The sequence below is a fragment of the Suricata suricatta genome, chromosome 4 (genome assembly GCF_006229205.1).
Source record: "Suricata suricatta isolate VVHF042 chromosome 4, meerkat_22Aug2017_6uvM2_HiC, whole genome shotgun sequence".
Classification (NCBI taxonomy): Eukaryota; Metazoa; Chordata; class Mammalia; order Carnivora; family Herpestidae; genus Suricata; species Suricata suricatta.
In genome coordinates, this window is record NC_043703.1 from 125,720,184 (window position 1) to 125,735,051 (window position 14,868).

The 14,868-nt window shown below is 44.8% G+C and overlaps 1 protein-coding gene and 1 long non-coding RNA gene across 2 annotated transcripts in view; one reads left to right on the forward strand and one right to left on the reverse strand.

Annotated features, from left to right (window-relative positions):
* LOC115290020 overlaps positions 1 to 13,772 on the reverse strand; it is a 28,953-nt gene extending 15,181 nt beyond the window's left edge. The window contains exons 1-2 of the long non-coding RNA XR_003907920.1: positions 11,639 to 13,772; positions 6,203 to 6,322 (exon numbers count right to left, since the gene is read on the reverse strand). This is a non-coding gene — a long non-coding RNA (uncharacterized LOC115290020). The remainder of the gene's footprint in view (positions 1 to 6,202; positions 6,323 to 11,638) is intronic.
* A 667-nt stretch (positions 13,773 to 14,439) lies between these two features.
* The window catches only part of KCMF1 (potassium channel modulatory factor 1), a 72,483-nt gene continuing 72,054 nt past the window's right edge, over positions 14,440 to 14,868 (forward strand). The window contains exons 1-2 of the mRNA XM_029938528.1: positions 14,440 to 14,555; positions 14,656 to 14,852. Of these exons, the coding sequence (XP_029794388.1) occupies positions 14,440 to 14,555; positions 14,656 to 14,852 (313 nt within the window). The remainder of the gene's footprint in view (positions 14,556 to 14,655; positions 14,853 to 14,868) is intronic.

Consider the following 14,868-nt stretch of genomic DNA (forward strand, 5'->3'; position numbering starts at 1 on the left):
TAAATAGGGGCATCTGGGTGGCTCAGTTGGTTAAGCATCCAGCTTCAGCTCAGGTCATGATCTCACAGTTCATGGGTTCAAGTCCCACATCAGGCTCTGTGCTGACAGCTCAGAGCCTGGAGCCTGTTTCAGATTCTGTGTCTCCCTCTCTCTCTGACCTTCCCCTGCTCATGCAGATTCTCCCTGTCTCTCAAAAATAAATAAAAAACAGAAAAAATAAATAAATAAACTGGGGAAAAAAAAGAATTCTTGGGGCCAGAGGTGTGTGTGGGGTGAGGCACAGAATGGCTGTGGAGTTCAGGGATGACGCTTGTAGGGATTTCCAAGCCTGGTTTTCCCATGGGTTCTGATAGGGCAATACCTGGGAGAATGAGGGCAGGATCCAATGCTCCAGGTGGTGCTCAGAGCCGAAGGTCAGTCCATAGGGAGGGCAAGGAAGAGAGCAAGACAGAACAGTCGGACCCCAAACAAAAGGCCAAGCCAAGGATGGCTTGACAAGCAATCCTCTCTTGCCAAGGTAAGGCAAATAGTGATTTCACAAACATGTAGGCTCAGTGGGGGTCCCTGGGCCACAGACTCCAAGATGTAGACATGGAAACACAACAGCTCAGGGATCAGCCCAGGGTTAGCAGAGTGGAGTCTGCTCCCAACGGGCTCGTCAGAATGAAGGTGGGCAGATGGGCAGTATAACAGGTGCCCACACCCTCCTAAGAGCCAGTCTGAAGGCGCTGGGCAGAAACCAACTATCAGGAGGTGGGACAAGGACTAGAGAGAGACTAGAGACATCAGGATAGAGCAGGTGCATTCAGAATAGAGAGAGAAGGCAGTGCTGGAGAAACTTCCCTGTGCCACTTGGAGCAAATCAAACATGGTTTTATGCCCCGCTGGGAAGAAGGCGCCAATGAAAGCATCACTCCTGTTCAAACAAAGGCTGGGCCCTCCTTCCTCCTCACTCAGCGGAGAGCTGGGGCTCTCCACGCTCCCCACCTGGGGGACTGGCTCAGGAAGTGGACCTCCGGAAAGCGGCAGCGGGCCAGCCGTGAGCCAGCATCTACGGAGCTCTTCTCAGCATGACCCTCTACTTATGGTTCATCCTCTCAGACTTTCCATCCTTTCTTCCTTAAACGAAGTTCTCCTTTTATCATTGTTGATCAACCAAAACCTCTACAAGGGCCAAAGTGACAAGTTTCAGACAAAATGACAAATATCTGTTAATAAGGTAGTCACTGCATGCTTATTACCAACAAAAGTGGGCGGGAAGTGTCTAGGCTGTTTTTTTTCCCATTCTTGGGAGGGAGGAAGGAAAACATCATACATGCTTGTTGAGCTCCCTGGGAATGGGGCACTTGTGTATATGTTATTCTTTGTTCAATTTATCTGTAGTTTTAAGACACTGATACTTGGGGGTGCTTGATATTGCAGTATAATTTACTTTATTATGACATGTGAGTAAAGGGGAAGGAGGTCAGGACAGGCTTCACGGAGAGGCTAGTAGAGAACAGACAAAAAGACATTCTAGAGAGGGGATGGGAGCCATTGACCTGTTCTGTGGTCTGCTGTGGCTGGTGTGCAAGAGAGAGAGGAGAAGAAGAGGCTGCAGGAGATTGGGGCCAGATCATGATAAACCCTAAAAACTCCACGAGGGGGTTCCAGAAAATGAGGAGCCAACAAAGGGTCTTTGGGGAGTAAAAATCTTACTGGATTTATATTTTAGAAAAGCCTCTAGCCACAGAATAAAGAGAGCAGAGACTAAGACACCAGTTAGGTGGCTATTATTATTATTACATAATAATAAGCCTAAATCAGAGACCAACTTTCTCAGTCAAGGGCCAGACGGTAAACATTTTAGCCTTTGTTCGTCATATGATCTCTGTCACAACTACTCAACTCTGCCCTTGTAGTACAAAAGCAGTTATAGCCAACATATAATAAAAACGTGTATCCCATTAAACTTTATTTACAAAAAAGGTGGTGGGGCCAATTTGGCCCATGGATTGCAGTTTGCCTAGCTTTGATCTAAAGTAGTAATTGGACAAGGGTGCCTGGGTGGCTCAGTTGGTTGAACGTCCGATTCTTTGATTTCAGCTCAGGTCATGATTTCACAGTTCGTGGGTTCGAGCCCTGGATCTGGCTCCAGGCTGGCAATGCAAAGCCTGTTTGGGATTCTCCTTCTCTCCCTCTCTCTCTCCCTTTCTCTTGGCTCAGACAAGCACATGCTCGCTCCCCCTCCCCCTTAAAATAAATGAACTTTAAAAAAAAAAGAAGGAAGAGAGTGATTACAGGACTGTCAATTCTTAGGGCCTGGGAGAATTTATTCATTCATTCACTCACTCTTTCAGTCATTCATCCATTCATTCCTTCAACAAATACTTTACTCATGCCTTGTGTGAAGTACTGGGGATTCGAAAATGAATGACAGGGGCACCTGAGTGGCTCAATCGGTTAAGCATTGGACTTCAGTTCACATCATGATCCTATAAGTTCATGGGTTCAAGCCTCACATTGGGCTCTCTGCTGTCAGCACGGGGCTTGCTTTATATCCTCTGTTTTGCTCTCTCATTGCCCCTCCCCTCCTTGTGCATGCTCTCTCTCTATCTCAAAAGTAAACATTAAAAACAAATTTTAAAAAATTCTAAGGGGCGCCTGGGTGGCTCAGTCGATTAAGCATCTGACTTCAGCTCAGGTCATGATTTCATGGTTTGTGGGTTCAAGCCCCGCTTCAGGCTCTGTGCTGAGAGCTCAGAGCCTGAAGCCTGCTTCGGATTCTGTGTCTCCCTCTCTCTGCCCCTCCCCTGATCACACTGTCTCTCTCTGTGTCTCTCAAAAAAAATATATGTTAAAAAATTAAAAAAAAAATTTTTAAATAAAGATGAATAAGTGATTCCTGTCCCTGGATAGCTCTACCCAGCAGAGACACCTGATACTTTTACCCTCTAGCATGAATGCAAAGATGGGTTACTGTGAAACTATTGATGCTGAAGATTCTGGGTCCCTTGCTTCCTGAAATGGGGCCTTCTACTGCCCTTTGTCTATTTTTGTATTTTTTTTAATGTTTTATTTATTTTTGAGACAGAGAGATTCAGAACATAAGTGGGGAGGGGCAGAGAGAGAGGGAGACACAGAATCTGAAGCAGGCTTCAGGCTCTGAGCTGTCAGCACAGAGCCCGACGCGGGGCTCGAACCCACGAACGTGAGATCATGACCTGAACCGATGTTGGAGGCTTAAGTGACTGAGTCACCCAGGTGCCCCAAATTTTGTATTTTTTTTTAATGATAATAACTTTTTTCCATAATATTTTATTGTCAAATTGTTTTCCATACAACACCCAGTGCTCTTCCCCGTAAGTGCCCTCCACCATCACCACCACCTCTTTTCCCCCCTCCCCCTTCCCCTTCAACTCTCAGTTCATTTTCAGCATTCAATAGTCTCTGCATTTCTTTTTTTGATTTTTAGTTTTTTTAATGTTTTTTTAAAATTTATTTTTGAGAGAAAGAGACAGCATGACCAGGGGAGGGTCAGAGAGAGAGGGAGACACAGAATTCAAAGTCACCCAGGTGCCCCTAATTTTGTATTTCTTGCTTAAGAGTTGCCCCTCAGAAATATGAAAGTCTCAGGCACCCAAACATGGCCCTGTCCTTGACTGGATGTTTCCCAGAGTCAGATCTCTTAAATGCTGTTTTTAGGAATTACTAGAGGCTGAGGATCCTGGTTTCAGCTCTCTGGGTTTCTCTCAGGGGAGCTAAGAAGCTGGGAACTGTCTTCAAAGTCCCAAGTCTATTTCCATTATGTCCACTCTCCTCTGCCTACCATCAGCCACCCCTGCTCTCTCTTCCTTCAAAGTCAGCCTTGAGCTGGAAAGTTTCTGCTGACTCAAGCTCTTTGGAATTCAATGCTCCAAGAATGCCCTCAGCAACCTCTCAGTGGGTCACCAGGGCAGGAAAGGACACCTGCAATCTTGATGGGGGGTGGGGCGGTGGGAACTGAGGCAGCACGGTGATGGAGAGCCACTGGAGGCTGGTCACTGCCCGCTGCTCACCTTCCCAGGGTAGGGCTGTCATATGAAGCTCATCAGTGGACCCAGGTTTATATCCATTTATCCAGAGGAGACCACACTCTGGGAAATATTTCACTTTCACCCAAGTCATAGGTGACTCAAAACTGGAATGTTACTGCTGTGCAAACAGGAGGCTTAGCTGGCCAAGTAATTGGTTCTGGTCATTTACTCAGATTTTTTTTTTGCCCGGCAAATCCACAAAGCATACCAAATGCCAGACTGGGATTTGAGTGAGTGGGCAGCAAAAATACAGTGACTCCTTAAGGGCAAGTATTGCTCCTGTTAGCCTACTGTCACATCCCCTGACCCCTGAAAGGTGGTCAGTAAAGTCTCTGATTAAAGGAAGAAGATTTGCTGTTCTTAGGAGATATAATGATTTCTTTTAAGATGAATTGCCATTCCTTGGACTAGTTCTAATGAACAGCACTAGCCAATAGTATCAGAGCATCTTTATCCTTGGGTAGAGTGGGAGATGCCCTATTCATTTCTCCAGGCAAGCCACACACAAGCCTTCTGTTAGGACTCATTATCTCCTGAGCACCCACCTTAACTGTTACCTTCCAGGACTCTTTTCCAGAGAATGTTTTAACTCCTTGACGGGTTTGAGGGGAGACATGGGTGACCCACTCAGAACTCACGCCAGTTGTAGAGGTCTCGTTCATCTGAATTCATGTTGATTCTACTCCACTTCATGTTGTTGTTGTTTTTAAGATTTTATTTTTGAGTAATCTCTACACCCAACGTGGGGCTTGAACTCACAACCCTGAGATGAAGAGACACGCAGTCTACCAACTGACCCAGTCAGGCCCCCCTCTACTCCCTCGACTTCAGAGCACCTCACATTTGAAGAAGGACTTCACCACCATTTTGACCTCAAACCTTCTAATTGATTAAGTGGTTCTTTCCAGCTTATCTCTTAACTCAGGCAAAAGACCTGAGGGCAAAGCATCCCCTGATGGGAACACGACCCCCTCAAGCAATAAAGACAGCCTTGAGCCAGCATGACCAGCCTATAATTGACCCAAAGACAATGATGACTTGACCTTCACTGCCCACCTACCTCTACTGATAGATCTTTGTCTCTCATTCTCATTATATAACCTGGAAGTATTTTTCAGCACTTTGGAGACTGTCTTTGAGAAGCTAGTCCATGGATTTCCCAGTGTTGGCCTCACTGAAATAAAATCTCTTTCTTGTTGCCCCACCACTCATCTCTCTGCCTTTGGATTTTGTCAGCGGCCAAACCTGGCTTGGGACCCCTGGCGCCAGTGCTCTGGCATTCCTGCTACCAGCCTACACTTTGACTTTCCTTAGAGCCACCAATCCTCCATAATCCCCATTTTTCCCAGGATCTCCCAATGTGGGTGTGTCAGGTCGAGTCTGCATATGATCTTTAGGCATAGCCAAACAGGAAATGCTTTCGTGAAGAATTCAGAGACCTATGGAGATAACTCATGATGGGTCTTAGGATCAAGGCACCTGGGCTCCAGCTCTGGACGTGTTGTTCAGTTCACAAATAAGCACCCAAGGCCACTCTCTCAGCTTACCTAGAGCAGGGCTGTACTAGAAACCCGGAAACAAAGAGACACTCCCTCCCAAGGGGAGCACGTGGGGGAGGGAATAGTTTAATGGAGGCTTGTAAAATGAATTGGGAGCTCTTAGTGGGGTGGTTCTCCAACTTTACTGCGCCACCAGGATTCCCCATGGGTGTTCTTTCAAATGTAGATCCTGGGTGCCACCCCTCAGAAACTCTAAGTCTGAAAGTGATTAACAAGCTCCCCTCCCCCCACCAAGGTGATTCTAGAAGGAAGAGGTCAGGAAATGGGTTGCAAAGGCAGAGATCTACACCTGATTTTTATCTTTTTTTTTCTTCTAAGTTTTTATTGATTTATTTTGAGAGAAAGAGCATGGATGCACATGCTTGAATACGGAAGGGGCAGAGAGAAAGGGAGAGAGAGAATCCCAAGCTGGCTCTGTGCTGTTAGTGCAGAGCCCAAAGTGAAGCTCAAACCCACCAACCATGAAATCATGACCTGAGCTGAAATGAAGAGTCCCACACTTAAATGACAGCCACCCAGGCTGATTTTTAAAGGAAGGAGTAGAAAGAAACTTACCAGGCCCAGAGGCACAGACTGGTATGACCTTACCTTCCACTTTGGGAAAATGAAGGCCAAGAGGCATGACTGCCACAACTTCCAGCTCTATCCAGGTGGACAGCTTTATCTCCATTGACAACTCTGTCAGCAGAGAAGGAAAGGTCCTGCCTCCTGGTGAAAACAAACCTTATCTGGGCTCCTCCTCACTCCCTCCCTCCCTCCTCGTCCCCCTGCCCCACTGAACACGCACACACAAACACACCCACACTGGAACACACATCTTTCCCTCAGCCTCTAAACCTGCTGGAGTCTCCCTGTCCCACTCCCCTTACCACCTTCTAGCTCCCATTTATTTCAATGCCAATCTTTAAAAACATCAACAACAAAAATATATATATATGAAAAAGAAGGGGTTCCCAGGTGGCTCAGTTCATGTGAGCATCCTACTCTTGATTTCGGCTCTGGTCATGGGATGGAGCTCCGTGTTGGGCTCAGTGCTGAGTGTGGAGCCTGCTTGAAATTCTGTCTCTTAGAAAGGAAGGAAGAAAGGAAGAGGAAGGAAGGAAGGAAGGAAGGAAGGAAGGAAGGAAGGAAGGAAAGAAGGAAGAAGAGGGTTATGAAACTAGTATATGTTCATTATAGAAAATTTCAAAACCAAGGGGGAAAAGGCCCTTCACATTTCTATCATATGCTTTCAAAATACTCTTGACAGTTATCAGAACACCAATTCAATTCAATTCATTTTGTCACTAGAATGTGAATACCTTGAGGATGGGAACACAGTTTTCTTTCTTATCCTTGTGTCTTTAGTGGATGCAGAAGGCTCTTAATAAATATGAATGTATTGAACAGGGGCGCCTGGGTAGCTTAGTCAGTTAAGCGTCTGATTGACTCTTCATGTCGTCTCAGGTCATGATCCCAAAGTTATGGGATCAAGCCCACCCGCAGCAGGCTCTGTGCTGATAGCATGGAGCCTGCTTGAGGCTCTCTTTCCATCTCTCTTTGCCCCTCTTACTCCCCTTCACACATACTCTCTCTCAAAAATAAATAAACATTTAAAATATATGTATTAAACAAAGAACATACATCATTTATATACCCCCTCCCATAACCATATTAAGAATCTGGAATCTATCTAGTCTTTATTTTTAAAAACAAAAAAGAGAAAAAATGGCATGATGTTATTTAGAAATGGCATCATTTAGAAAAAGATCAGAATATATTTATAGACCTGCTTTTTTCACTGAAAATGTACAAATATATTTCTAGCTAATTTGGTTTTGTATAAAGCATAAGTTATTTAGATTGTCTTCAGTTCTAAATAATAAAAAAAAACATGGCAAACATCCTTGTATCTAAAATCTTTGCATGTATCAGTCATGATTCAGATGGGCTAAATGTCTGGACAGAGGACTACAGTGTCCAAGAATGGGAAAAGCCTCTGCATAGTTCTTGAAATTCTGTTTTGCAATGGCTTAACAATTTACATGGATAAATATTAAGAAAAGAAACAGGACTTAAAAAAAAGTCAGTGTGTACGAGAGGGTCTTATATTAGAATGCTCAGGAAAGGTGTCTCCAAGATGAGCTTCAGTTAAGCCTGTCATACCAAGAATCTGGTACAGACACGCCAGAGAAGCAAGTGCAAAGCCCCTGAAAGAAGAAAAGGAGACCACACTGAAGCCAGGGCAACCCACTTAACTCTGACCACATGGTGGGTAACACTGACCACGGGATACATAGTAGTAGACAAGCTGGATAAATAGAGGCAGACCCTATATAGACTTAACCCTTGGTAGGCATTTCAATTATCATCTGTAAGAAATCTGGAATATTGAAAGTGAGTCATTGGGGTGCCTGGGTGACTCAGTTGATTGAGCATCTGACTCTTGATTTTGGCTCAGGTCATGAGCCCAGACTCATGGGATGGAGACCCATGTTGGGCTCTGCCCTGAGTGAAGCTTGCTTGGGAGTGTCTCTCTCAAAATAAATAAATAAACATTAAAAAAAAAAAAAAGCAAGACATTGAAGGGCTTTGAGCAGTGGAATATGATCCAGTCTGTGATTTTGAATAGCTGTAGGGAGGAAACGGATCAAAATATAACCATGTTGACCTCTGGGTGCTAAGGTTATAAGCAACTTTTTTATGCCTTTCTGTATTTTCCAAATTTTCTCCAATGAATATGTATTACTTTTACTGTTTTTTTGGTTTGTTTTTGTTTTGAGTAGATTCCACTCCCAACGTGGTGCTTGAACTCACAACTCCGAGATCAGGAGTCACATGCTGTACTAAGTTAGCCAGGAATGCCAGTTTTAAAAGTTAGTCAAAAAAGAGGGGTGTCCTGGGTGGCTCAGTTGGTGAAGCTACTGACTCTGGATTTTGGCCCAGGTCACACTCATGGGCTCAAGCCCCACATCAGGCTCTTCACTGATAGTCAAAAAGCAAAAACCGCTAACTGGAAATGGTACAATGGAAGAGAGTTTGATTGGTAGGTAAGGAGTCCAGAACACTCTGAGTCTCGAGGAGGGATGGTAGTGGCCTGCAATGGTTTGGCCGCCATGGGAATGGAGAAAGGCATGAACCTGACCAATGTGGATACAATTTACTGGTGACCAACAGGCCATGAGAGGTAAATGGGAGGAAAGTCTAGGATGACTGTTGGTTTCATCTTAGGTGACTGAGTAGGTTGCGACTCTGCTCAACTCCAGGGGATACAGGAAGAACACAGACATGCTAGGGAATAGGCGAGTGGCTCACAGCATTAAAAACCAAACAAGAAGATTAATCAGATTATAAAGCTGAGGAAGAGAAGTGAGAATTCTTCCAAGAAACTTGACTCTGAAGAGAAACAGGGCAGTTACCAGAGGGAATATAGGGTTGGAGTGTTATCTTTCCCCTTAATTTTTAAAGAATGTTTATATTTGAGAAAGAGAGAGAGACAAGAATACAAGTGGGGGAGAAGGCAGAGAGAAACCCAGATGTGGAGCTTGAAGTCACAAACTGTGAGATCATGACCTGAGCCACCCAGACACCCCTAGGGTTGGAGTGTTTTTGGACAAGGGAAATGAACCAGTGAGGCTGAATGGTTGGAGGTACAGATTTTGAGGGTGTGGCTAGGGGAGCATGACCCAAGATGGGCTGAAGGGGCATTCTAAGCAGAGGTGGGAATGGACCAAGAGGGACAGCTCGGTTCTTCTGGGATGGTGGCAAGGGTATGAAGCAGCAGGACACACATGTACAGATTCCCTTGGGGGCTCATAGTGTGAAGGGGAAGTTCTTGCTTCTTGAACTTTACTTCCTCTGTGACTAGAAGGTGAGCTGTTGGCGATGTGGATGCATAAGCAGTTGAAGCCAAGTGAAGGTTTACAGCAATCTGAGAATGGTAGAGGGCGCTGATCAAAGACACAGACTGATGAACAGCAATGCTGAGGCCCAACTGCAACTGGGCCCACTCGATTTTGTAACCGTACATTTGTGTCGTTTTGTAATGCTATGTTCTGCACTTCAAGCGGATATAGATGGGGAGAAATGGAGTCATGCAACAGATTCAGGTCTGAGAGTCTGCCGAGCTGGTGTAGCTTGAAAATGAGGGGTCTAAAGAGTCAAAGGTTATGAATGAGAATAGTGAGTAGACCATGGCAGCGGCACCCACTGGGTCAGGAAGAGAATGGGTTAAAAGGAAAAACAAAGGCCAGATGGAAAGTTCAAGGTATTGGGGTCCTAAATAAGTAAAAGAATACATTTAGTGTAAGATTAAGAAAACCGGAGAAATAAGAAGTCGTAACAGGAAGTTGTATATCCAGGTTCCAGGTATGGTCATGAGGGGAGTGGGTGGTTGAAGTGTAGGTGCACATGAAGAGATTTAAAAAATAATAATAAGGGGCGCCTGGGTGGCTCAGTCGGTTGAGCATCCGACTTTGGCTCAGGTCATGATCTCACAGTTTGTGGGTTCGAGCCCCACGTCGGACTCAGTGCTGACAACTCAGAGCCTGTAGCCTGCTTCAAATTCTGTACCTCCCTCTCTCTCTGACCCTCTCCTGCTAGTGCTGTCTCTGTCTCTTAAAAATAAATTAAAAAAAAAAACAAACCTCTTCTAAAAAAAAAATAATAATAAGGCACTGCAAGGCCAAACTCTGGGTGGCAGAATTTGAAATGAAAATTGTAAAGCAAGTTCAAGGCTTCAGTGACTTTTGCAGTAACTGAGGTTAGTTCGAGCGCATATAGGGGTGAGGTAACCAGACAGCATGAGCCATTCTGATCTTTTCCAGGCCTCCAAGGAGCAGGCAGAAAACTAGTTAGCAACAGGGCCTCTGGAACCACAGAAGGTCAAATCCTGGCTCTACCAGTGACTAGGTATGTGGCCAACTCAATTAACTTCTCTGTGCCTCACTTGCCTTATGAGTAAAATAAAGATATAACAGGACCTACAACTTCTAACAAGACCTGCCACATGTACCCGAGGACCACTTAAATGTTGGCATCATTATCATTTTTCATTTGAACAATGAGGGGTTGTTAAGAGTCCCTAAAGGCAGAGATTCTTTTTTCTTTTTTTGTAATGTTTATTTATTTTTAGGAGATCACACACAAGCAGGGGAAAGGCAGAGAGAGGGGGACAGAGGATCCAAAGCGGGCTTCATGCCAACAGCAAGGTCAGTGTGGGGCTTGAACTCACCAGCAGTGAGATCATGACCTGAGCTGAAGTTGGGGACCCCTGGCAAATACATATTTTTGAACATTTTTAAATGTTTTTATTATTTTTGAGAGACAGGGGCAGAGCACAAGCCAGACAGGAGCACAAAGAGAGGGAGACACAGAATCTGAAGCAGGCTCCAGGCTCCGGGCTGTCAGCAGAACCCAATGTGGGGCTTGAATTCACGAACCATTAGATCATGACCTAGCCAAAGTCAGACAGGAGCCCAACAACAAATATTTAAAAAAAAATTTTTTTAATGTTTTTATTTTATTTTTGAGAGACAGCGCGAGCAGGGGAAGGTCAGAGAGAGGGAGATACAGAATCTGAAGCAGGCTCCCGGCTCTAAGCCAGCTGTCAGCACAGAGCCCGATGTGGGGTTTGAACCCACGAACGGTGAGATCATGACTTGAGTTGAAGCTGGATGCTCAACCGACTGAGCCACCCAGGTGCCCCAACACAACAAATATTTTTAAGAAAAATAACAAGTTTCCAAAAGAAAGACATGTGGAGGTATGACAATGTTTATAGTGTTGCAAATACCTTTAAAGTTTGGCACAACTGAAGGCAGCTGGATTCCCTTATCTGCCTCTACATTCAATCTATTGAGATGTGCTGTCTGAAGTATGTAAGAAAATCCAAGTGGTGTCACTGACCACTCAGAAAGATCTTGAGGACACTGGACCATGCTTTCAGAAGTTAAGAAGCATTCTTCCAATGTTAAATCATTCATTCATTCATTCATTCAACACGACTGGACGCTTGAAATACAAATGAATTATGTAGTTGCCTACCAGAAAGTTTAGCTGAGAGAAGAGATGAAAACTAATTAAAAATCACAGCACAGAGGAGTGCCTGGTGGCTCGGTCAGTTGAAGGTCCAACTCTTGATTCCACTTCAGGTCATGATCCCAGGGTCATGGGATTGAGTCCTGTATCAGGTTCTGCATGGATCCTACTGAAGATTCTCTCTTTGACATAAACACATAAAATAAAAATTACAGCACAACGTAAGTAAGCATAACAGATGAAGGCGCTAGTATGCCTAATGGCATCAAATAAGGCTTAAGAGAGTACAGGGAATTTGAATTTGGGCCTGAATTTCCTGTGTTCTCTTTAAGCAAAGGGAAGAGCATATGCAAAGGCTCAGTGACAGGAATCAATATAGTACAAGACAGCACAGGGTACATCAGCAGACAAAGGAAAAATTTCTTGGACCTTATATGAGAAGTTAAGTTTCACCCTCTAGACCACAAGAGGCTAGGGTGACAAGAGCTTGCTTTTCTTTTTTTTTCAAGTCAATTTTCAGGTGTAACTGTATAGAAGTAAACTTTACCCTTTTGGGGTGTACAGTAAACACTAAGACAATCAAGTCTTAGAATATCCTCATCACCTCAGAAAGTTCTCTCTGTAGTCAATTCCCACTCCCCTCCCCTCCTCAGAGGCAAGCAATTATTGATGATTTCTGTTTCTATCATTTTTTACTCTGAAATAATAATATACTCACAGGAAGTTGCAGAGAGGGCCCATGTCCACTCACCCAGCTCCATCCGATGGTAGTAACATTTTACACAACCATAGAAAATTATCAAAGCCGGGAAGCTGTTATTAGCACAATGCAGTGAAATGGCTACAGACCTTATTCAGATTTCACCAGTGTTTACATGCATTAGCTTGTTTTATAGAACATAATTGGGCCACAGTATGGAAGACGGGTTAGCAGGGCAAGGACAATGGGAGAATTCAAAGGAGGTATAGGGAGAGGAAAGGACTGGAGGAACCATTTCTGAAGAACAGAAATCATCTGACGGGCAATTTGGTAAAACACATAACCTTTCTGGAAATGAAATCTCCCATAAGACAGAACAGCAAGCAGAAGTTTGTTTTAAAGTGAAGGGCCCGACCTCTAACCGAATTGAGGAAATGTTTCCTTCAGCCATGAAAACCCCAGATAACTGTAATATTTCTTATACTTATGCAAAGAAGAAAAATGTTCAGTCATTTTCATTTTCTTACTTTTGACTGATTGCAAACAGTGAAATAACTGTCAAAGATCTGATATTCCCTTGGAGTGTAGACACCTTTTCTGTTTGTTCTCCTTCATAGAATGAGCTAACAATTCCCCAAACTGAAACAAACTAAACCTCTATACTTATTCTTATTCCCTTGAGTAAATTTATTTTTGTTGCTTCTCTTTTCCCTGTTCCAGCCATGTATACTATTGGCAATGACTTAAAGTCTGTACCTTAATATATTTACAGACATCATTTACTCATCACAAAACTGTAGGATGGTGTTGTCCTCGCTTTTATAGCCCAAGATTCAGAAGATCCTTAGTGTTCGGTACCCAGGATCACACACACCAATACTGTAAAATGCTTAGAAAGGTGCAGGTTCAGTAACTGTTAGCTAGACTTGCTGGAACCTGGGTTCTCTACTCCACCAAACTCCAGTAATGGCCTGGGTGGACCTCTTTCTTCAACAACTGTGCTGGACTTAATCTAGGCAAAACTCCACGAGTGCAATGGAAATATTTCTGGTGACAAAAGTCTTCGTTTAGATCCCCATTTATTTAAACCTTATTTGGCCAACAGCTAGTTTATCACTAGTTACTACCAAATAGAGTCCTTAGGTAGATCTGAGTGACCTAATACCGGTTCCTTGACTTTAAAACAGCCTTTTATTTTTTTTAAACAAGTTTTTTAATATGTTTGAAATCAGATTTAATCAAATATGGAAACAAATACTATCTATACATTGTCCTGTGCTAGATATTTTATACAAATGTTAGCACTAAATCCTCCAAATACCAACTGTTATTATCATTATTAGCCGTATTATCATCTGTAATCTGGGTCATTTTAAGTTTTTTTTTTTCATGTTTTATTTTTGAGAGAGACAGTGTGAGCAGGGGAGGGTCAGAGAGAGAGGAAGACACAGAATCTGAAGACAAGCCCCAGGCTCTGAGCTAGCTGTCAGCACAGAGCCCAATGTGGGGCTCGAACCCTGTAATCTGGGTCATTTTAAAGATGGGGAAATCAAGCCCTATGAAGGCTGCCATGCATTGCCCCAAGTCACACAGCTACTAACGGTGGGCAGGATCAGGAATAGCCTTCGCCTAGGGACAGGACTTCTATTTTATGCACACACACACACACCAAAAAGTCCGGAACAACTTCAAACCTAAGAGTAAACTGAAATAACGAAAAGCAAAAATATGACAAAGAAACGGAGACTCAACAACGTTAAATAATCTGTCCAAAGTTACACAGAGTTTGATAGAACCAGAATCCGATGGCAGATGTCTTGACTCCGAAGCATGGTCCATTTCCACCAAACCACACTACCACTGACACGTGGTAAGGGGTGGAATAAATATTCGTTGAATTAATAAGCCTGAAAACAAAGTTGACATGGAAAAGGGGGAAAAATGTAAGAGAAACGGAAAAGTAGTTTATGGGCAGGGAGAAAAGGAAATACAAACACCCTCCAACAGTTTTCAAAGCAGCGCATTCAGGGTGAGGCAAGGTGGTGGAACAAACTTTGCGCGGGTCGCGCCGCACACCCAAGCTGGCGGGCGCCGAGTCTTCAAAAAGATGGTCCCGGGCGAGGCGGCCTTGGAGCACAGCAGCCAAGTCCGGCAGCCTCCCGCGCCCACGCCCTCTCCACACCGCAAATCACCCGGCCTGGCAACACCCGACGACGACCGGAGGCCTGCCGCCTCTCCCTTCCGAGCTGCTGGTTTAAAAAGAAACACAAACACATGTCCCCGAGCAGTCCGCAGCCTCTCTGGGGTCCGCGCCCAATGCTAGCTTCCCCGGCCCGCCGGCCAGCCATGCGCCCGAGGGCCAGAGCCCCTCGGGGCCGCAGCTCGTCTCCGGGCAGTGCTTGCCGCCCGCGATCAGCGCAGCCCAGCGGCCGGAGCGCCCACAGCCCAGACCCCGGCTGGCCCCAGACGGAGCTGGGGCGGCCAGGCAGGCGAGTGCCCTACGGGCCACGCGGGCCGGCAGTACCGGCGAGCAGCG